The sequence below is a fragment of the Gopherus flavomarginatus genome, chromosome 2 (genome assembly GCF_025201925.1).
Source record: "Gopherus flavomarginatus isolate rGopFla2 chromosome 2, rGopFla2.mat.asm, whole genome shotgun sequence".
Lineage (NCBI taxonomy): Eukaryota > Metazoa > Chordata > Testudines > Testudinidae > Gopherus > Gopherus flavomarginatus.
In genome coordinates, this window is record NC_066618.1 from 274,258,542 (window position 1) to 274,283,675 (window position 25,134).

Below are 25,134 nucleotides of genomic sequence, written 5' to 3' on the forward strand. Positions count from 1 at the left end.
GACCCTCTGGATCTTAACACAAGGAGAGTAAACCCTTCCCTCACCGTTGCCTCTCCCAGGCTTCCCCTCCCTGGGTTACCCTGGAAGATCACTGTGATTCAAACTCCTTGAATCTTAAACAGAGAGGAAAATTCACCTTCCCCCCTCCTTCTCTCTTCTCCTCCCAGACTCTTCCTGAGAGAAAGTAATCCTGGCACAGAGAGAAATCAGCCTCTCTCTCCCCCTTCCCTCCTTTCTCCCCACCAATTCCCTGGTGGATCCAGACCCAGTCCCTTGGGGTCTCACACCAGAATTAAAAAAAAAAAAATCAGGTTCTTAAACAAGAAAATCTTTTATTTGAAGAAAGAAAAAACAGTAAAAGTTATCTTTGTAAATTTAAAATGGAATAGGTACAGGGTCTTTCAGCTATAGACACTGGGAACACCCTCCCAGCCTAAGTATACAAGTACAAATTAAAATCTTTTCAGCAAAATACCAATTTGAACTCCTTTCAGCCAAATGCACATTTGAACTCCTTCCAACCAAATACACATTTGCAAATAAAGAAAACAACCATAAGCCTAACTCGCTTTATCTACCTAGTACTCACTAGTCTGAACTTATAAGAGCCTGTATTGGAGAGATTGGAGAGAAACCTGGGTGCACATCTGCTCCCTCTGAGCCCCCAGATTGAACAACAACCAAAACTAACAGCACAGCACAAAAACTTCCCTCCCTCAAGATTTGAAAGTATCCTGTCCTCTGATTGATCCTCTGGTCAGGTGACAGCCAGGCTTACTGAACTTGTTAACCCTTTACAGTCAAAGAGATATAAAGTACTTCTGTGCTATTAACTTTTCTTATCTGTTTATGACAGGCCTGGTAAACCCAGGGTTATGAGTTCAATCCTTCTGGGGGCCACTAAGGGATCTGAGACAAAAATCAGTACTTGGTCCTGCTAGTGAAAGCAGGGGGCTGGACTCAATGCCCTTGCAGGGTCTCTTCCAGTTCTATGAGATAGGTTATATGCATGTATTTTAGAAAGAGAATTCAGTACAAGACATAAATGAAATATATCAGATGTGAAGCTCTCCACTATATCAACTGTGCTACAAGAGAGTATCATTAGACCATATTAAAAGTAGCTATGTGCATATATCTATTTTGACTAGTTCTTAGGTAACAAGGGAAGTTCCTCACCACTTGCTGTGTGTATATTTATATCTATATATTTTATACAGATATACTTACATTTCTTCTGTTTCTGCACATATCTGTGCACACACCAAAACTATTTCACATAGTGGGCACTTTTTAACTGGAGACATTAACTTCTGGATAAAATAGCTATGAGAAATCAACAGAACATGAGTGTGCACTATTTACAAATCTGTTTTTAAATCTTTACTACTTTGAAATTCATTCAGATATGTACTGCATCTGATTCCTTCAAATTAATTAAAATTATGGCTATGCACTGCTAGTCCAATAGATTAAGCATTTATTTACAGCTTATCACAATATGCCTCCTCTAACATTTATATTTAGTCTATCTTTTAATTAATAAAAGTTCATGTAAAAAGGATATCTGAAATTCAACACAAAGAACAACTGCGCTTCCATATGTTAGATCAGGGGTAGGCAACCTGTGGCAAGCATACCGAAGGCAGCATGCAAACTGATTTTCAGAAGCACTCACACTGCTGGGTCCTGGCCACCGGTTCGAGGGTCTCTGCATTTTAATTTAATTTTAAATGAAGCTTCTTAAACATTTTAAAAACCTTGTTTACTTTACATACAACAATAGTTTAGTTATATGTTATAGACTTATAGAAAGAGACCTTCTAAAAATGTTAAAATGAATTCCTGGCACGTGAAACCTTAAATTAGAGTGAATAAATGAAGACTCAGCACATTACTTCTGAAAGGTTGCTGACTCGTGTGTTAGATGTATCTTCATGCCACTTCTCACCATTCAACACCATTCTACTTCAGGCAAAAACAAAATTATGTATAATCCTTGCCTGCATTCATCTATGAAATATAATTTTCCATAGAAAAAAATCTACAAAATTAGCAATAAATTCTGCCCTCAGACATGAATGTGATCTTCCTATTGAATTCAATTTGGCAGAATGTGGTCCTTAGTTTGTATGTAAAATACAAACTTTCATTTCAATGGAAATGTATAATCTAATGCTAACCTCTGATGCACCTAAAAATAAATTATTATAATGTGCTTATATTACTCCTCAATACTTTTGATAAGTTTAATAATTGATAAAATTAGTCTGAATAGTGCAAACTTCTTACTTCCAAATGTAAAGAGCCCGTGCCATTGAAAAATCTAATTATATAGTTTACATATAACACTCAGTTTTGTTTATGTGTGCAGTGCTCACAGCTGTATTTATTTGGTACTGCCACGGTATTTTATTTAAACCAATATTTAGGCTATAGTTATAACTAATACTATAAGAGAGTAGCAGAAGTTAAAAGTAAAAATGTAGTAATGCATTTGAAGCCTAGATAAAAGATTTTGCTTTGATTTTAGGTCTGTTCCTGAAACCCTGCATAGTGTGAATAATCTTTACTCAGGTGATTAGTCGTACTGAAATCAATGGTACTCCTCTCAGAAGTAAGGTTTGCAGAGTTGGGCCCTTTGTCAATAAATAAATTAAAAAGACAGCTAAAAAGAGAACAGAGGCAGATCTCCAGCTGGTGAAAATTGTCAATGTTCCACTGAAGTTAATGGAGCTATAAGAACTATACCAGCCGATGATCTGCTCCCCAGGACTCAAATGAACTTAACCATAGCAACACATTTTACAAAAGATGTTGATCTGATCAGAAAATATAGCACTAAGTAATCAGAGGCATGTAAGCAATGTTATTATTCATCATATTTTCTTCCTGTCTAATATCTACACACATAAAATTACGTAATTACCATAAAATCACATTCACTTCAAAATCCATATTATGTTAATGACTATTCTTTCTCACAAGTTCAAATAATGAGCCATAATTCAACCAGTATTACTTTAGAAACTAGTATGCATAATATTTTGCTTCATCTTACTGAAGAAATTATGTTGATGAGCTAACTATCAAACCACTGAGAATAAGAGCAGTTCTGGTATCTGACTAATGATGGGAATATAAAGGTTCAATTAATGATATGTGATTCTGAATTTCAATCCATATCAGCCATTTGTTTCATTATACAATGTAGGGTGTCTTTTGTCTTCATAATTGACTCAACAAGCCAAATGATGCATCTTAAATCAAGAATCTGTTTTTCTCTGCTAGAATTATTTTGCTATTGATCCTAGCAACTTCTGTATACACTGTTGCTTACTAAAAGGCCAGGAGGCTTGTAACTTAATGCTTATTGCTCTTTGTTCTGCAAACTGATTCACCTTTTCCTCAGCGTTTTTGATGCAAACATCCACCCACTGTATTATTACAGCGCCACACCCAAATAATGATTTTACTGTCTAATACATTTTTATTCATTCCCTGCCCCCAGTGACAGAAATATACGCAACTCTGGGTGGGTACATATCCAAAAGGCGGGGCCCTCTGTCCACATGACAACCCGTCCCCAGTCAACTATGCTTAAATTCAATTCTCATGAACCAGAAACATCTATTTAACTGGGCAGGTTAACATTTTTTTGAAGTTATATTCTAGTCCTATTTGATCACTGTGTCATGATGAGTAATGCAAAACATACAATTTTCTTGTGGGTTTGTTCCAGTAGTTACTAAAAGGAGCCAAACATGTTTGTTTCTAAGCTATTTCAAACCTTTATAAAGTTAGTTTAACTTCACTTGTAGCCCATTCACCAACAAGGGAATTTACCATTCTCCGGTTTTGTGCAGGAAATCAAGGTTTCAAAACTGTTTCTAATCAAGTCCTATCTTTACTCTGACACTTTGCTTGTCAGATGATAATTTAAATTTTCTAGGTTCTATTTTATACTTAAAAATTAACCCCCCACCACCTCAAACTGAATTGTAGAAACAGGTGCTTTTAACAAAACTGAAAGAGCTTAGCAGTTCTTTGACCTAACATAGCAATGTGCATTAGTAAGACATAGTGCCTGCTGAGTTTCCCTGAGTTAATTAGAGGACCCAAATGGCAATGAATGGCCTTGACTATAAATACTTCCTGAAAGATCCCTTACGGAGTCAGAGGAAATGGGAAAAAAATGAGATGCAGCTAAAGAGAAACTGTTTCGGTTGTTTCTTCTTTAGAGGGCTACTTTTTAAAGAAGTGGGGGACAAGGATACAGAGTCCAAGAAATCTACCAACTAAAGCAAAATAGGAACAATTATACTCTTCCTAAGTTTAATTCTACAAATCAGAATAAAATAGTCCTTCTTAAAAAAAAGGTATTCATTGAATTTTATTCCCCGGTGATTATGTACATCTGTTAATGCTACCAAGACTTTTAAGAACGCATTTTCTAAATTCTCACATACAGGGTTTGCTCCTCCTGTGAAAGTCAGCAGCAAATCTACTGACTTCAGTGCAAGCAGGATTCACTTATGAGATTTGCTATCCTTCTAGAGCCAACAATCTGATGTTTATACACAGAGGGAATATTTTCAAAAGCACACAGGGGAGTGAGGAATTTCCATTGAGTTTCAGAGGTTGTTGGGCACATAACCCTTTGAAAGTCTCTCTCACAGTTAAACAGGGATTAATAATTCAAAATAAAGTATAAACTATCCAATGATTCACTGTAGGGAAAATTATGTATGATAGTTACTACATAGTTACTTTTAAGGTCAGAACTAAGTGAAAATTATGTCTTCTTTATTTTCTTTCAAACTTTGAAAACAAATCAACCTATTCTTCGGCCTGTTAAGAAAAAGGTGAAGGGGTGGAATCATGATTGGCCCAGTAGAAATTCAAAATTAAAAAAATTAACCAGCTCTAGATAGAACAGAACAGAATATGGAACATCTGAAGTGTAAATATCACAGGCTGAATAATAACCAACTATTCTTGAGGTAAATTGAATCAGTCTTGAAATACAATGCTTTCTTGTAAAATGTGTTGCTGAGTGCCCTCCATTCCATGGAAAAGTTGAGAGTGTTCAGCTCCCCCCCCCCCCAAAAGGTTAGGCCTCAAAAGAAAAAACATCTATAGCAAATTTTAACATATTTTAGTCAAGACTTAAATATTGCTGTCCAAGATCTCCATTTATTACAGTTTGCTCCGTTGACCCTCTCTCATATACAGGTTTCAGCATGGTAGCCGTGTTTGTCTGTATCAGCAGAAGCAACAAGGAGTACTTGTGGCACCTTAGAGACTAACACATTTATTTGGGCATAAGCTTTCGTAGGCTAAAACGCACTTCATCGGATGCGTGGAGTGGGGGAAAAAAACAGTAGGCAGGTGTATATATACACAGTACATGAAAAGATGGGAGTTGCCTACTGTGTTTTTTTTCCCCACTCCATGCATCTGATGAAGTGGGTTTTAGCCCACGAAAGCTTATGCCCAAATAAATGTGTTAGTCTCTAAGGTGCCACAAGCACTCCTTGTTTTTTCTCATATTACATATGTTTTATATTAAATTACTGCAAATAGGCTATAATATGTATGACACTTTCATAAATGGATGACATTAGAAGACATCAGGGTCAGTGATCTTAAGCATGCATATGAAAGTGTTGCAGTAACATTTGCACATCCCCTTGTGCACAGATACCATTGTATGATAAATAGGTCTGTGTGTAAATTAACAGGATCACGTTGCACGTTGTGTCTACACTGTGGAAAACTTGATACTGCAGTATCAAAACATAATAAAAGAGGACACTTCATTTAAAATCAGTTTAGGAAAGAATTCCTACTGTCCAGAATCAGAGTTGTCACAGCACTAAACAATGCTGCTTGGCTGATCTTCTGCTGGTTGCCAATGTTCCCTCCCCCGCAAAAGGAACATTTTTGCATCTCAATAGACTTATCCAGTATCAACAAATCTTTAAACTATAAATTCAGTTACTCTAAGGAAGAGAGGGCGGAGGGATTTTTTTTGTTTGTATTCCCATCTACAAAACATACAGATAGCCTGTAAATACAGTTACTGGAAACATTTTAATAAGAAAAGTAAAATTAAAGCTACTCAGAGAAGTGTAACAAGTCCCTGAGAAAGATTCACTCACACATGTACAGCCTGAAAACTCTCTCTAACTGTCGGGGAGGGGAGGCAGGAGGTGTGCCCACTATCTACATGTGTTTGCACATGCATTGTACAAACCGTCATCAATGCAATATCTCGGTCTGCAATCAATTTGGTGTTTCAACCACTGAAAATAAACAAAATCCTACCCAACTTTCTCCCATGAAGAATCTACTAAATGACACATTGTGGGAGGCAGGTGGCCATCACAGGTAGAATGAAAGCAGCAAAGCAGCATATAGGCAGGTTACAAAACATGAAAGCTTACAAATGTATTGTACTTATGAGACAATTTTGTTGACAATATTATAGTATATAAAATTTTCCACCTTTTTTCAATCGATTTTTATTGTTTCTGACATTTTAACCACATGTCAACCATCAGAGATATACTATAAAGCAAACACCTAGAAAACTTGCTTGTGATATTATCCTCTATTTGTTTTTCTGCTGTTGGATAAAGTCAGTACCCCTTGCATTAGCTGATTCTACAACAAATTCTGTTTATGTACAGTGTTATCTATAAGCATTCTCTCATCAGCTGTGATTAAAAAACTATGGGACTGTGTTTCTAAAGAGTACACTGAAACCATACAATATAGAGCTTGCAACACAACCTGCATTATGTACATTTCTTCCCAGAAATAATAATTGCTATGTATATTCCATATGCATTTATACACACTTTTAAAACAATTAAATAAGCCAAATTCCTTGACCACTTAAACTTCATGCAACACCACTCAAAACAGAACAGGGAGGGAGGGAGCAATGGGAGTCACAAGGACAAAATTCTGATACTGGTTCTGCCACTGATTTGCCATGTGACCCACGCTGGTCTCTAAGCTTCTTAGCGACTCAATTACCTCATCTGTAAAAAGTGTGACTAGCACTGCCAACCCAGATTCAAAAGCAAAGTCCAAAGATGAAAAGTGAAAACTATCCTTATAACTGTTAAAATCATTTCAAAGCTTTCTTAGTAAATGTGAACCAATGGGGGGGACACACAATCAGACACATGCCATTTTTCCCCTTTGATCACGTTACATATTCAGTGCTTCCGGCTGGGCTCCCAGATTAAAAGTGTTCTGTTCATGTCAGTTTTTCAAAAACATGAAATGACAGTCTCTGTCATCTAAACAGAATAGAAGTAGTGTAAATTTTGCCTTTTTGTCAACAAGTGGCCCCAGCACACACGACTTTGAATTCAAACTACTGATATAACTTTAGAGACTTGTACCAGCTGGAAGCACTGGTTGGGGCATGCCAGCTTTTAGTACCTAAATCATTGCTTCATGTTACAGACTTACATGTTCTTTTTCCTAAGAGGACAATCAAGTAAGATATGTTCAAACAATAAAGAGCTTTTTTTTTTAATTCACTGGGTACAATCAGAGTTGACTAGAAACATTCTAGATTTTTGGAAATGAAGAGGAGGCAGCAGAATTAATCTAAAGAACTCTTCTGCTTGGATCAATTGACATTCTAATCCTTCAGAATGTCAGCAACAAAGATGCCTTTGGGTGAAATTCTAGCCCTGCAGAAGTCAAAGTTTTGTTTTTGACTTTAACAGAGCCACAGTTTCACTGCACAATTCTGCACTCAGGGAACTGAATCAGGAATTTTGGGGGTTCTTTTCGCACTGATACAATTCAGCTCTGAATCTGAATTAGCACTAAACCCTCACAATATTCCATTCGCCCTGAGAACTCCCAAAAGAAGGCTAAAGTCTCACTATTGCCTTCTTCCCTCAATAGTTATGAAACATAGGTATATCTTATGATGTGTATGAACTCAGTCCAGCATGTTCCAGGAGTCCACTGACATAGCGTTAGAGTAAAAAGATGACTATCTTAGGCTAGCTGACATAAGCCCCCTCTCCAATCTTCACAGAAAAAAAATGGAAATATGAAAATAAAAAGTAATGGGAGTTGAGGGAAAGACATGTTCAGTTAAGTTCCGCGTTCAGTGGAGTTCAACTAGCATTAACCAGAACTGTATTAAAGGTAATTCTTCCCTGTAAGGTGCCAACATAGTTTCCCTAATCAGTGCAGACTAAGCCTAACCTTTTACCACAATCATTTTACAAGCTATGTAAAGCAGAAATTGGGATGTAGGATAAAATTTAAAAAAGTAGATATTAAACCTAACAACTGAATCCATACTTATGCACCTAAATAAGCAGACTGCATGTTCAGAGAACAATGATTTTAGAAGTCAATGGGAACTGCAGGAATTCAGCACCTCTGAAAAGCAATCCATTCAAACCCAAAATATGGGTTTGAAAACCTAATCACATTAGCATATTTCTGTGAAGAACCTTTAAATATGTATTTATATTTGAATTTCCTGCTGAGCCAACCATAAAAGTTGGCCAGCATAATCTTTCCTCCTCTGCCTTCTCCAGTGGTAAAAAAAATCAGGTAAATAAAAGAACTAAAGTGTTATTATTTTTAGGTTTCAGGTGCAGCCAGAGGAGTATAAGTGGTCTTCACAGCGCTAATGCAGCACATTACCAGATTCCTGTTGTGGTTTTTTTTTGTTTTGTTTTGTTTTGTAAACAGATAACGAGGTTTAGCCTGTGCAAAAACAAATAAAATTTAGTCTCAACTGGCTAGCCTCCCAGGGTAAAAGTGGTCCCTGTTGAGATAGCCAACAAAAGGTCTATGCATGGCTAAATCCCATTAAATAGAGCTTAAGTGGGATATAAGTAGTTCCTTGTGTCAGGGTAAATTTCACCTCTAATCAGGATTTAAAAAAAAAATAGCGATAAACAGAGGAGAAAAGAAACTCGTTTTCTCTATATGAAGCTCCCACACTCAATTGTCTCAAACCCAGATCTTCACACAGAAAGCCTTCCATGTCACCATTCAAATAATTAAGCTGAGAGATGATGTCGGCGACATTTCACTGCTTTATATAATATATAACGCTTTGGTTCCATTCAGATGCATGAAGCTTTTAAATTATAAATAAATTATTGAAAATTAGCACAATTGTCAAGTTTTAGACTCCACTGACTTAAACAGCTCCATTTTTTATATATTATAGAAGACTGTTGAAAAATACATTTGCCTTCTCTTTACTCTTCTAACATATTGACATTCATATTGTACTGGATTTATGATTCTAAATGTCCTTAAAGAGAGAATAAAGAAAAGCAGCTAATCATTCCTTCCATACTCAATACCAGCTGAGTTTCAAAATCACCTTTGTATATAAACTGAAAGCAACTGCCGCAACTTTCTAGGAGTTCAGATGGGAAATGGCACCTAGTGAAAACCCAGTGCTGACTCAGAGAGAAAGACAGTTATTTCCCCAGGTCACTAACCTCCTCCTCAGAATTAGTGAGTTATCTGTAACTCAAACTTCCTTCACAGGGCAAAGTACATACAGTAAAGAGTGAGGGGAAGCCCTTTGTATGCACAGGTGTGATTTGTTCAGAGAGAGAGAACTAGTTCAGTTTTGTTTTGAGGATAGGATGAGAATGTACAGTAAGATACAGAATTACTCTCTCTTTTGACATTTCTTCAGTTCCTTTTTTCCTTCTTCTTCGACAAGCCAACCAGACAAATGTCAAAGTTAACATGTTTACACATTTTAACTCTCCCTCCCCAGTTACATTTCTTTATTAATATTTGACTCAGATTTCACATTTTAGCTGTTTAATACTATGATATCTTGCTGCATTATGCGCTGTTACCCCATCTCAAAATTTAAGAGGTGATTACATGTGTTAATGTAACAGATGTGCAGCCTTCTGGGGTTCTAAACCTTTCTTCGCCAAATGCATCAGATTCTTGCATAATCAGCAGGAATGATTAACCAAAATTCAGTCAGAGCTAATAGCAAAGACAAATAAACGATTGCTTCCTACTGCATCTGGTACGTTTTATAAAAACACTTGGGAACTATTACCTGCCAATTTATCTCTAAAAGTTTGAATCCTTTAGACTGATTTTAATGAAGTGCCCTTGAAAATTAAGCACCATTCCAAAGCTAAAGAAAGGAGTAGTTGAAAGTAAACATGATATGCATGCATTCAGTGTAACAAAGGAAAGTTTCCTACCCGTAAGAGGGACTGGGATTCGTCCTTTGATTTATCACCTGATCCAGGATACTGATGAGTGAGTGGTCCAGATTTCTCTCCACCTCCTGCTGGCACCCCCTGCAGGAATCCCTTGGTCTCAACAGCCAAGCCATAAATAGGCCGTGCAAGGTGGGCAGCTTCTACGTTTGGACTATCCCTTAACGGCTTTGGCTGCTCTTGGCCAACAGACACTGGGGTCAGGAGACCTAAGCTTGTTTGTGTATATGATTGACTTCCCCTCAAAATATCTGTTCCTCTCCAGGTCACACTGCGAAGATCATCATTGGAGATGTCAGTCCAACCTTTCTCCTTGAGCACTTCCTTATCTTCTAGCTTTTCCCTCTTCACTATGCTGTCAGAAATGGGCTCCCCCATTTTGGGGTCTGGATTGATCAGACTGTAGACCTTTAGGTCAATTTTGGGCTCTTCCTTGATAGCAGACATACTATGACTGTCTTCCCCATTGGCTGTACTGATGTCCATCTCCTGACAATGCACAGTGTTGAAGTGCTCTAGTAGTGACTGGGTGTCAACAGCTGTAAAGCTGCACTGACGGCATTTGTAGCAGTTATGTACTCTCCTGAAAGAAAATGAAGATAATTTTAATATTAGAGTCCACTCACCATCCCCTTTCTTGTACTTGCATTTTTCTCACAAAATATATTGGGGGGCCGGAATGGAATATTTCCAAATCCAGAACTTAAAGTGAAATTATCTGGAACGTGTAGCTCTAAATAAAGAATGTGGGTTTATTTTTGTTGTATGTTGGGTAACACAAAAATAAATCTAGTTGCTAAAAATTGGTTTGTTGCTTTTGTTATCAATGATCCTCTAACCATTCATTCAAACTCAGTCCTGTCTTTCTGAACTCTACATAATTTCACTGCAGATTTTGTATGATTTCTCTTTTTGATATTTATCAATACACTTTTCACCTTCTATTTATTTCATTGTGACATTTTCCAACAGAAAATGAAATACTTACAAGGGGACATACTTCTTTCTGACACCTAATTAAAAGCCATTGTGTATAATATAGTGCTGTATTAAATAATTCCTGTTTAATTGTTTTTAAAAATTCCTTCGCCTGTCATCAATTTTACATCCATTTAGCCAATACAGAGGACCTTTGGAGGAGAGCTCTAGTTAACTTACAGCTAAAGATACTTCAAAGGATAAGAGTTCTTGAAACAAGAAACAATTCTTATTTGTTCTCTATGGAAATTCTAAAAACTGTTTTGAAATGAGACTGCTCTTAAGGAAACACAAGACAGCTGATTGTGTCCTTATATATTGAATTCTACTGTCAAATGCAGAGGCACTTTCGTAAAGTATGAGAGGCTTTCAAGTAGGGAAGCAGAGAATATATGTGAATTCCATTACAGTCTGCTAAAAGGTGTGGAATATGTTGGAATAATAATGCACATACCTGTTTTCATTATAAGTCTATGCAAAGTACTCTATTAGTAAATCATGTAAAGCATACATTACTATATTGGAACAACATGTTACCAGTTTACTGCATATCCCACAGTAACAGAATACTTTCTGTGAGCTAACTATGAAACATTTAATTATTATTATTACTTATACTACAATAGCGGCCAGAGTCTCCAGTGAGTATCGATGTCCCATTGAGCTAGGCACTGTACCAATGCAGGGTAAAAGACAGTCCCTGCTCTTCATCAAAATGTATATAGATCTGTAATTCCCTCTCCATACAGATACACTCATACATACATACCCTATGCACTTAAGAGTCACACTAGTGACTCTAGCTAAGTTAGAAAAAAATGAGCCCTTGACTATCGACACTGGACAAAGCTTGTATGGGAAATCTGTTACTGCCATGACAACTTCAGTTGTTGAAAATTAATTATTTCAAGGCCAAATCCTAGTCCCAATGAAGTTAGTGGGAAAACTCCCATTAACTTGAATAAGAACAGCATTTGGCGTTTAGTTCATCTGTATAGCTGAAATAGTACAGAAAATATCCCTTTTTAAGTCTGATAGTGTAGGAGAAATAAATGGCTAAACTTAAAAATTAATATTTTTTGACAAAATAAGCCATATGCTATTGAAAGTATCTGATTTTCATGAAATTTTCAATGCATGCAAATATGAGTATGTATTCAAGTATCAAGATCTGTAGTGCGTATGTAATATTTTATCTTTGTCTTTTCAGTATTATTATTTTCAGCTTAGATAACTAGATGGGTTCCTTCAGCCTCCAAAAAATTCAGTAAATTATTCTGTATATAGCCTAGTGGCAAAGGAGCCAGAAAACAGTGGGTTAAAATCCTGTTCTGGCTGTATTGTCTCATTCTAAACTAGCTTTTTATTGAAATCAGCCCATCTCTTAGTGTGATACTAACTTAATTCTTTTCTGAACCAAGCTTAATTCTGTTTCTGAACCAAAAAGAGAAAGTGCTATCTGATCAAAACCATTTAACAAATACAAAAAAAGCCAATTTAGGGGGAGAAAGGCTAACCATATAAAGGTGGAATATCTTCAGAGAAGGCCAAATTCGACATGGGTTAGTTATCTAAAAAGCCAAGTTAAACAAGACACCATTTGGGATTAATGGCCCAACACCAATTTACTCCCTGTCTGAAAGTTTATCAATCCTTTGGGAGGCAATTTAGCACTAAGTGTCTTTTGTTTAACTTGGCCATTTGAATGGCTAACCCCCTTTTCTAACTTGGCTCCTTTCTACAGATATCACACCTTCAGGCAGCTGATCTTTTTCTGGCTAACTTGGCTTTATTAGGTGCATGCTAAATATTTTTGATCCAGATTGTATATACCACCATTATGATACTAGTGAAACAAATAAATATACAGCATAGCAGCAGCTAGCCAGGGATTTTAACTATATATTATAACTAAGGCACGGGCCTGCTTAAATGCACTTTTATTACTCTGAAAGCTTGTAGATTTTTAATTCTTTAGAAAGGAGTTATTTTTTCCACCCACAGAAAGTTACATGAGGACTTCTTAATTTGCCTGAGTAACTTTTTATACAAATACCACCCAGTGGGAAAAATTTGGGCCTTTTCGGACAAGTAGAATAAAAAGATAGGCTCTTATAGAACATATCCTTTTCTAATCTACATAAAAAACACCTCTGATCCCAACTGGATAGCTCAATACCTAAGACTTGTATAATATTAGTAGATACACTGGACAAGCGAGGATTTGGCCACAGATCTTAAACTAAATTTTCTATACACACCAACCTAAAATTGAGCATGTGTTGAAAACTGCAATAATGTGAATAATTTAATCATTATGGGTTAGAGTACAAATTTGGCCCAACACAAAAAAGCTACATGAGCATATCTGACTTTTCTTCTTATCCTGGCACCAATCCAGGAAGCAACTTGAAGGGCTGACTTGTTCGTTGGTTTTTAAATCAGAACTGAAATCTACCATTTATTCATAATGGGACGAAGTCCATGGAAGTTTGTGAAGTGATCCCCAAAAAGCTAATCAAGAATGTTTAAAAGAAAACCAGTTTGCGTAGCATGCTATATAATAAATTGATTTAGTGTTTCAAAAGTTATCATTACCAACTAGATGGTGGTTGTACCATCTCAGGCTGTGATCTTATGAGATAAGATACAGCACACTGTGTCAGGGTTGATCAGTATTAGGATGAGAAACTTCCAAAGAAAACTGAGGAGTGGAAGAAAATGGTGTTAGTGAAAAAGCAAATACCACTCTTCCTTCTATGCTCTTGTTCCTGAACCATTCAACTCAATGCATTTTTTCCATCAAGCCCCAAGCCAGTGCTGATCTTACCATGGCATTAGGAAGGCACTGAAGCCATTTTTTAAATTTATTATGCTGTAAATCTAAAGTCCAGAATGCTTGTGGGCATTAAAATATTCCATGACACTTTTCACAGGAACAGGAGTCAAATATTCTGACCAAGATCCTATTCGAACTGTTACATGCTGCAACCAAGTATTTTCCTATTATTTATTTGTATTGCAGTAGCATCCTAAGGTCACTGGCATGAGGAGCACTACAAAGACAGTGACAAGTGACTGTGCTGCAGAGCTTGCAGTATAAAAAGCCACAAAAAACCCACAGCTGAAGGATAGGGGAAAATGGTACCATACACAGGAAAGGTGCTCAGGTGACGGCAAGCAAATGTTATGTGACTACCATGGTTTCTGTATGTTTCAGATTTTATTTATTCTTGATAACACATTATCCCTTTTATTTATATTACAAAAAGCTGGGTTTCAGAGGGATTTTCTTTGTTTTTAGGTGTGGGGGTTATACTTGGAGTTGAAGGGGAGGGAAGAAGAGACTTTTTGAGTAAGAGGGGGAGTGAGTAAAGGGAGAAGGGAAACTGAGGGAGAGAAGTAGGAGGATGTGAAGGCCAGAAAGTGAGGCTGAGTGGAAGAGGAGCAGGATGAAGGAGAAGCAGCAACCACTGAAAGCAAAGCAAACAAGAAAAAATATATATACCTACAGTCCAAGTTCCAGAGCTGAGTGAATTGAGGTATCAGAAGGGTGGAAGGGCTCCTCCCTGCTGCTGCTGCTGTTCCCCAGGTGAAAGGCAGGGCCAACACCAGGTCCCTCTAAGTCTGGTAAAAGAGCTGGATGGCCCTGTTTTACTTTGACCCCCCGCCACACACACTTCGCTGCAGCAGGTGATGGCTGCTTTGTGGAAGAAACCCCCAAATCTAGGGATTGCCCTAAGACCCTTCTCTTGGCTGCTACTGCCTATGTGAAGCAGGAGAGGCAGTCCCTTGTCCCAGTACCCCAAACATATCCCTCTGGATCCACTGAGATATAAGGGCCTGAAAGTCCCTGTGCCCTCAGCCACAGCCTGTGCTGTCTGCTTTATGCACTATTCTTCATTTCTTCTCCCAAAGCACTGTGTAGTGTTATTTGTGCACGGTTAGACAGTTGATGAATTTGACCTCAAGGGCAGCTGCATTTCAATAATGCATGAAGTGACTCTTCCTACTTACTTCGGGTCTAATATTTAAAGTCGGATGTACAGCTGCATATACAATTGTGTACCCAGTCTCTACGGGCAACTGCCATAAACTACATGCACAGATCAGGTTTTTCTATGGAAAAACAACCACTTATGAGTCTCACTGTCTACTCACATATGCAAAGAACCAATTTATACATGCAGTTGTGCTAATTACATACATGCATTTAGCTTGTTTTTACTCAATTGCACGCTTACCTTTTTGGAAATCAGTTTTTTTTTACATGTATCTTGTAAAAAGTTTTTGACTCCTTCTGAATGAAAACCAAATAAAATTGTCACTTACATTATCAACAGATTAGTTCTGTTTATTGGAAAACATGATTCTGCTCTCATTACAAAGGACCATAAGGCATTGTGAGTGGGAAGTGTTGTGTCCTTTTTTTAAAAAAATGAATATTACAGACCTTTATCTTACCCTTTTTCTAGAGAGGTTTGGACCATTTTTCATCATGTTACCTGACATTTCTACTGGAGCTTGCCAAAAATTTTCAGTCAAAACATTTGACCAGAAAATAACCTTTCCATTAAATGGAAATATTCACCAAACAAAAAATTGATTTTCAGAAAAAAAAAAAAAAAAAAAAACAGAAAAACGATTTTTTCCCCCCACCTTTTGGCAACTGAACTCTGAAAGTTATTAAAAGTTGCCAAAAATCAAAATAAGTTTGGTTTCAGATTTTTGATCTTTCAACAAAAACCAGACAAAAATGATGACAATTTTTTTTTGTGGGGGGAAGGGGAGATATAATTTCCTTACCTACTATAATTTCTATAGTAAAAAACTTTTTCATCCAAAGATATCTGACTACATATTACCCATGCAGAAATTGTTTAATCTGTTATAGTAACAAACACCTATGGTGTATACTGCATAACTGAAGCTCTCAATGAAATGTAAAGAATATCTCCTGATTCTTCAGGGGTACAATGGGGTGTGAGTAATAGTTAAATTAGTAGAAAGTGTAGCGAGACAAGGTCGGTGAGGTAATATCTTTTATTTGACCAACTTCTATTGGTTAAAGAGACAAGTTTTCAAACTACACAGCTCTTTCACCAACAGAAGTTGGTCCAATAAAAGATTACCTCACCCATCTTTTCCCTTCTAATATTCTGGGACCAACATGGCTTGAACACTGCAAACAATAGAAAATGTAGGACAATTAGCCATTTGAAGATCTGTTTAGGTAAGCACATTTTAGGCAGGTTTAGACACAACTACACTGACGTGCAATGTGATTCATTTACTTTGAATTCAACTGAACAGCCTACAAATTACATGTGAAGGAAAAACTGAGTGGGTTTAACTTAAGTATATATTTCTGTAGGGAGACAACATGAAAAGCTTATTATTCTTGCAAATTCTAATGTTGTCAGTAATGAAGGGCTGCCAAGGCCTGCACTGCAGATGGATAGTATTGGAGGACAATGACACAAAAATAATATTTAAGTAAACAGACAAAAATGATATTACAGATGTACAGCCAGAAAGATGCAGAAAAAAACCGGACACATAGTGTATACCTGTGGTTCTTGAAAGTCACTGAAGATGCACACACAAGGGAGTTCATGGACTCAACCATGCAGGCAGGACCTAAGCAGACCCAGGGTATTCAGTATTTGCCAATGATAAAATTTAATATAGGAACTGAAAAATACCATTTCTGCCCATACAATGCATAATTATGTATTTATAGTTGGGATCCATTCAGCTTCTTAGTATATAAATTGCCAGCAGCGAATTTTACAGCATTTTTCCCTCACAGTGGTGGAACTGAGAGTAACTATCACATTATTTATGACAAGAGATTAATAAGACAGGGAAAAACATGGCTAAGGAGAGATATGATTGAAGTCTATAAAATCATGACTGGTGTGGAGAAAGTAGATAAGGAAGTGTTGTTTACTACTTCTCATAACGCAAGAACTAGGGGTCACCAAATGAAATTAATAGGCAGCAGGTTTAAAACAAATAAAAGAAAGTATTTCTTCACACAACGCACAGTCAACCGGTGGAACTCCTTGCCAGAGGATGTTGTAAAGGCCAAGACCATAACAGAGTTCAAAAAAGAACTAGATAAATTCATGAAGGATAGGTACATCAATGGCTATTAGCCAGGATGGGCAGGAATGGTGTCCCTAGCCTCTGTTTGCCAGAAGCTGGGAATGAGCGACAGGGAATGGATCACTTGATGATTCCTATTCTGTTCATTCCCTCTGGGGCACCTGGCACTGGCCCCTGTCAGAAAACAGGATACTGGGTTAGATATACCTTTGGTCTGACTCAGTAGGGCCATTCTTATGTTCTCGTGTTCTTTTCTCTCTCTGTTTATATATATATATATATATATATATATATATATATATATATATATATATATATATATATATATATATATGGAATTCATGACTGTTTGGTATAAATACTTTCTACGTCTAAAGTTTTGCTCATGCATGAGGAAGTCACAAAGAACATTATCCCATTGATAAAAACTTTATCTCATACCAGCATGTGCTCTATGAGGATGTCTAGACTGCAATTAAAAACCCGACACTGGCCTGTGCCAGCTAACTTGCCTTATGGGGCTTGGGCTCAGAGGCTGTTTAACTGAGCTATAGACATTTGGGCTTGGGCTGGAGCCTGGGCTCTGTGACTCTACAAGGGAGGAGGGTATCTAATTGCAGACTAGACATACCCTATATGTGCCACGTAATTCATAGATATAAATATTTTTCAAAAATTCTGGATCTTTTTTTCTTGGAATTATTCTTGTATCTCTTCATCAGGACCAACTGTATAGGACTCAGAGGGAGAAAAGAAGTATAGGATTGATTAACTTCCCTAAAATGTACTCATTGAAGGTAGACATTGAAGTTCTATACCAGGGGTCAGCAACCTTTCAGAAGTGCCAAGTCTTCATTTATTCACTCTGATTTAAGGTTTTGCGTGCCTGTAATACATTTTCACATTTTTAGAAGGTCTCTTTCTATAAGTCTATAATATATAACTAAACTATTGTTGTATGTAAAGTAAATAAGGTTTTTAAAAAGTTTAAGAAGCTTCATTTAAAATTAAATTAAAATGCAGAGCCCCCCAGACCAGTTGCCAGGACCCAGGCAGTGTGAGTGCCACTGAAAATCAGCTTGCGTGCCGTCTTCGGCACGTGTGCCATAGGTTGCCTACTCCTGTTCTATACCATTATATAGTAAAAAATTCCTCCCTTTCCAATTGGAATAGCCCCATAGCTAGTAGAGCAAAAGATCATGTGTATTTAAATAAAACTATCATCTACGGAAAAGTCATTTTAGGTCTTTTTTTTTTAATAGATTCTAAATATTTGTTGTAATTTTTTCCCCCAGAATTAAACTACAAAAGTGTGATTTTATAGAAGGGACATGAAAAATGAGAATAATACACATTTTAAAAGTAAGACGTGTTTGAAATTGGGAGATGTTGAGGGCAGGGAGATGTGGTTATAGTTATATGACATCTACAAAATACATGAGGGTGTGGTGTGCTAAAGGTTTAGAGAATTCTTCATACGTTTTTCAAACAAAAGAGCCTAATTTTAGGTACCCACGTCCACATTTAGACCTTTAAATAAGTCTCCTGATTTTCAAAATACTGAGTATACAGCAGTTCCCACTGACATTGGTAGGAGCTGCTGGCTGTTCAGCATTTTTTTTAAATTAGGCCACTGATTTAGGTACCTAACTTAAGGCATTTAGTTTTGCCCTCTCTCCCTCCCTTTTTCTTAAGAATAGGCATTTTAATTAAACATGCTTCTTAAAAATTTAAATTACTAGCTGCAGCAAAACAATTTTTTTTTCCAGTAGAGAAGCCATGGAACAGATGAAAATAAAATCTTTAATAGCTATCTTTAATAGCTAAAAAAAAAGGAAAAGAAAAAAAATCATGCCATGCCCCAGCAGCAAAGTGCTGCCTATGGAGTTATACAAACCGGTCCAAAGCTGACCTGATGATAATATCTAGTACTTAGATATCGCTCTTCATCTTCAAAGCAGTTTGCAAACATTAACTGGTTAATCCTCACAACATCCCTGCGGCTCACTGAAATAAAAAATCGGGCACTGCATGCTGGGACCTGTAGTTTCCAGAGGCTACAGCCCCAAATTAAAGATGAGCAATTTGCTCCTTTTTTTTTATGGGCTCCCAACATACTGCCAATGCGGCCCCCTGTTGGGCAATGTTTAGATGCCCTTGTTTTAAGCTCGATTAAAGCACTATACTATAGCTGCCTTTGTTACTTTCTCAATGTCCTGGAATGTAGTAATGCATTGCAGGCTCTCATATATTTAAGAGATGTCTGAGACTGGATCTTCTTTTGTCATCAGTATATATGGCATCTATGCAAAAATCCTTTAAAGGTGATGGAAGTCTGGATTTTCTGTGGTTACCATTGATTCTGGTCATAAATGTTTAATGTAGTTAACATTATTTACTTAATATTTAACCCAGTTTTTGCAAAATGTATAACAAACTATTCTTTTAAAATTGAAGGGCCTAATTCTCAGATGATGTAAATTGGCAAAGCTCCACTGAAGTCAATTTCCAACAGCTGAGGATCCACCCCAAAAGGTTTATCAGGGAATTGGCTGCCATAAGGACATGAATCAGAAGACTGTCTCTGTTCATCTTCATATAGCAATGCTAACACTTAAAAATAAAGTGACACTTTAGACCAACAACATAAAAACAATCATCTGGAAAAATATCTTGTGGGATGGCATCAACAGATGAGAGAGTGTTTGCTCCCAGTTTGAAAGGAATTAGGGCTGTCAAGCGAATAAAAAAATTAATTGCACGATGAATCGCACTGTTATTAATAAAATATCATTTAAATATTTTTGAATGTTTTCTACATTTTCAAGTATATTTATTTCAATTACAACACAGAATATAAAGTGTACAGTGTTCACTTTATATTTATTTTTTGTTAGAAATATTTGCACTGTAAAAAACAAAATAGTATTTTTCAGTTCACCTACTACAAGTACTGTAGTGCAATCTCTTTAACATGAAAGTTGAACTTGCAAATGTAGAATTATGTACAATAAAAGTCTGCATGCAAAAATAAAACAACATAAAACTTTAGAGCCCACAAGTCCTTTTTCAGTCAATCGTTCAGCCTACAAATCCACTCAGTCCTACTTCTTGTTCAGCCAACTGCTCAGACAAACAAGTCTGTTTATATTTGCAGGAGACAATGCTGCCCGCTTCTTTTTTTACAATGTCACCTGAAAGTGAGAACAGGCATTCACATGACACTGTTGCAGCCAGCACTGCAAGATATTTACGTGCCAGATGCTCTAAAGATTCATATGTACTTTCATGCTTCAACCACCATTCCAGGGGACATGTGTCCATGCTGACAACAGGTTCTGCTCGATAACAGTCCAAAACTGTGTGGACCAATGCATGTTCATTTTCATCATCTGAGTCAGATGCCACCAGTGGAAGATTGATTTTCTTTTTTGGTGGTTTGGGTTCTGTACTTTCTGCATCAGAATGTTGCTCTTTTAAAACTTCTGAAAGAATGCTCTACACCTGATCCCTCTCAGATTTTGGAAGACATTACAGATTCTTAAATTTTGGGTCGAGTGCTGTAACTATCTTTAGAAATTTCACATTGTTATCTTCTTTGCATTTTGTCAAATTTGCAGTGAAAGTGTTCTTAAAATGAACATGTGCTGAGTCATCATTCGAGACTGCTATAACATGAAATATATGGCAGAATGAGAGTAAAACAGAGCAGGAGACATACAATTCTCCCCCACGGAGTTCAGTCACTAATTTAATTAACGCATTATTTTTTAACGAGCGTCCTCAGCATGGAAGCATGTCCTCCGGAATGATGGGCAAAGCATGAAGAGGCATATGAATCTTTAGCGCATCTGGCATATAAATATCTTGTGACACCAGCTATAACAGTGCCATGCAAATGCCTGTTCTCACTTTCAGGTGACATTGTAAATAAGAAGAGGGGAGCTTTATCTCCCGTAAATGTAAAAAAACTTGTTTCTCTTAGTGATTGGCTGAACAAGACGTAGGACTGAGTGGACTTGTAGGCTCTAACATTTCACATTGTTTTGTTTGAGTCCCGTTATGTAACAAAAAAACCCTACATTTGTAAGTTGCACTTTCATGATAAAGAGAGTGCACTACAGTACTTGTATGAGGTGAATTGAAAAATACTTTCGTTTATCATTTTTACAGTGCAAATATTTGTAATAAAAAATAATATAAAGTGAGCACTACACATTTTGTATTCTGTGTTGTAATTAAAATCCTTATATTTGACAATGAAGAAAAAATCCAAAAATATTTAATAAATTTCAATTGGTATTCTATTAACAGTGACATTGTGATTAATGTTTTTAATTGCGATTAATTTTTTTGAATTAAATCACGAGTTAATGGCGATTAATCAACAGCCCTAAAAGGAATACTAAACAACAGCAGAATGTCCTTAATCATTGAAATGTTGGAATTGGGGATGGAAAATACTACAAAAAGGTAGTTAATAAGAGTATTGTACTATAAAGCATGAAAGAAATAGATCTATTGTCAGTCTTGGATTCCCTTTATAAATGAAGATATCAGCTTTCTGGCAGAAAGTAGCTAGAAGTATTTCTGATAGAAAACAGCTCAGCGAATCTCAGATATGTAGGAACCACAGCATTCACACAAGTCGAAATTCTGCTCTTAGGTGCACTGGTTTAAATCTAGAGTAACTCCATTGATTTACCTGGAGTTTAACCAAAGGAAATGTGAGTTGGATTTGGCACTATATAACCAGATAAAGAGATACACCTATATGAATTCCCATTTTGATCTAATTTCAAGTTTCTCCAGTATATTAGGATCCCTGACATCTCATAGAAGTGTTCAGGGTTTGTTTGTTTTGTGTTTTACTATATGTAATTTTAAAATTCACTGTACCTGTAGTGTCGGGAAATCTCTTCTTCCACCTGGGTAATAAAGTCACATTTGGTACATGAGTGTTCTTTGTTCTCTTTGAGAGTCAGCGCCCCATCCATCCCTTGAAGGGTATTTGCTTCTTGTTTGACATCAGATGTCTGGGCTTCATGTGCGTTCTCATAATGAAGCAGGAGAATATCTACATCCGGAGTGGAGAATGAGCATTGATCGCACTGGTGTTTGACTCTGGAGCTTCCTGTCACCCCAGGAGACAAGTGCAAGAGCAAGAGAGCACAGTGGGAACAATTACTTTTTCTGCAAGCAAACGGATAAGTAATATCTCCAAGGTGCTTTTCTGGGCTGCAGAGGCCTCGGGGACAGAACTGACAGTGTTTAATGGTACATTTGTGAATGTTGTGTAGCTGCTGATAATGACGGAGAAGTGGGCCCACCACTATTACTTCTGGGCCATGGCTCTTTGAGTACCTAAAGTCACAGAACTGACAGTTGTAGCTTGTCACAACGTTATCCTCTCCGCCTTTGCTAGAGAAATCTTTCTTTTTTGCCATACTAGAACCCTTTTCTGTCTTTGTTACTAGCTCCCCCTCTGCATTTTTGGCTAGGTCATTCTGATTAATGACAGATCCCCTAGAAATTTTATCATTTAGATCGGGATGAAGGCTTCCTGATTGGTTTCCCCCATGCTGTTTGCTGTAATGTTCTAATAGTTTGAGAGAGCTGGATGATTCACAGCTGAAACTGCAAAATTTACACCAGTAGTAACTGGTGGCATCTGTATCATTTTGTCTAGAAGAATCTATGGGTTTGATAGGCACCGAGTATCCAACTGGTGTGCTGTCTCCTGCTTTTACGGTGATTTTGTCCTGCCACTTCCCCAAGTCTCCAGAATCACATGATCGAAGAGTAGGACTGGATTTATTAGAGTTTTTCTCTGAAGGTTTCCCCGATTCAGAGGAAGGAAGGGCGGCTTTCATTTTGTTCGGGTGAGTCTGTAAGAAGTGTTGCTCTAGTTCATTCGATGAGTTGCCCATGTAGGTGAAATTGCAGAATTTGCAGCGGAAGTACTTGGTGTTGCCTTGGCAATCTGGAGTTTTCCGTCCAATGCCGATAAAGGTTCCACCTAAAGTAACCTATGAAAAAAGAATGCGATAATTTTAGCTATACTGAAGAATTGTTCAAACACCAAATAGGAAAAAAAGAAAAATATACAAAAATTTAAGGATACATTTTAATAAGACCTACATCACCAATGTCTTGTAACAACTATGTCATAAAATAGTAATAAAACTCTTCACTTCTGCAGCACTTTACATCTGAAGATCTCAACGTGCTTTAAAAAGTTGAATAAATATTGTGCCCATTTTTCAGTTGTGGAAATTGAGGCACACATAGGGTAAAGAGACTTGCCCAGTTTCATAGAGCTGGACCTGGATATCTCTTGACTCAACTCCTATCTTTCTTCTCTACATATATGGCCACCATTATTGTTGCATTTGAGCACATCACAATCTTTAACTCACAACATCCATTTTAGGTAGGGAAGTACTATTATCTCCATTCTACAGATGGAGAATTGAGGCACAAAGAGGCTAAGTGACTCACCCAACGTCACACAGGAAGTCTGTGGCAGAGTAGGGACATGAACCCAGCTCTCTAAAATACCAAGCTATCACCACTGTACCATCCATTCTTCACTACTCTAAAGTACTACCCCATCCTCCTCTTTAAAATCAAGCTAATCTAGATATCCCTCAATAGGAGACTTTTGTGAGCATTTTAGCTGAGTGTGGAATACAAGATCAGGCCCCCAGTCTTGATCTGTCAATATGACAAAGAATTTGGAGCGGAAGTCAGTATTACAGCATAAGGAGTACCACTGTTTTATGAATCTGAACACACAAAAATGAAATTTGAAAACTGAATTCAGTTGACTGCGCCTGATTACATCTACCCCTTCAACTACAGAGCATTCTTGCAACAGCATCCAGTATCCGCCGAGACTCCTTTTTAGAAATATGGAGGTTGCTGTCTGAACCGAAAGGCAATTTTCTCAAAGATTACTCAATGCAGACATTCTCCAAGGAAATCTTCTGTTCTTTCCCTATAAAGAGCTCTAACTCCGTAAAAGAAGAATGAAAAAATTACAGTAGAAAAATGGCATGTAGCAAAGAAAGAAACTTACTACACCCAAAAGCATGACATCACTAATAAAAAAAAAAAGGTAGGTCTACTTAACTGTTCTCATGATCTATGAGCACATGGATTGCAGGAAGGAAGGAAGCAAGGCTTCCAGGCTTATGTTATTAAAATCTCTGTTCTCATAGCAAGCAGTCCTGCCCTTCCCATGAGTGCACCACACCTGCCTTGTGACATCATAGAGAGATTTGCTGCTCCTGTATAACTGGTTTGATGGCCAAAAAAGGAAGGGGCAAGGGAAGAGGAAAAGTCTCTCATGACAAAAATGTCAACACAGTTTTACTTCTTTTCCTGAATTATAACAATTACACAATATTGAGCGACCAATTACCCACCCTTTGTATACCATTCCTAAAAGCAGAGATGTCAGTGGAAGCATCCATGAGGTAGTGCCATGCCTTGGATTTTTCTTTATGAGAGGGGCTTAAACGAGGGCGTATAAAGTTTCGACACACTCCGTGCAGGGTCAGATTTTCATTCCCCCAACTGTTAAGTGAATTGCTGCTTTTCTCCAGGATTCAGTTGTAATGCATTAGGCAAATAGTGTAATTATTTTTTTCTTCCCCTCCTCAACAGCTGTGCCACAGAGCAAGCATGTGATCACTGCTCATTCAGAATCACACCATACGGAAAGACTCAGACATACAAAGAGCATGAAATGTAAACATTTTAAAATGCATAT

General features: G+C 37.2%; 1 protein-coding gene across 4 annotated transcripts in view; it reads right to left on the reverse strand.

Moving 5' to 3' along the window:
• The window catches only part of TRPS1 (transcriptional repressor GATA binding 1), a 270,081-nt gene that overhangs the window by 178,827 nt on the left and 66,120 nt on the right, over positions 1–25,134 (reverse strand). For all 4 annotated transcript variants that reach the window (XM_050940600.1, XM_050940596.1, XM_050940599.1 and 1 more), the window contains 2 exons: positions 22,257–23,386; positions 10,251–10,851 (listed from right to left, as the gene is read on the reverse strand). In XM_050940600.1, coding sequence (XP_050796557.1) covers positions 10,251–10,851; positions 22,257–23,386 — 1,731 coding nt within the window. The remainder of the gene's footprint in view (positions 1–10,250; positions 10,852–22,256; positions 23,387–25,134) is intronic.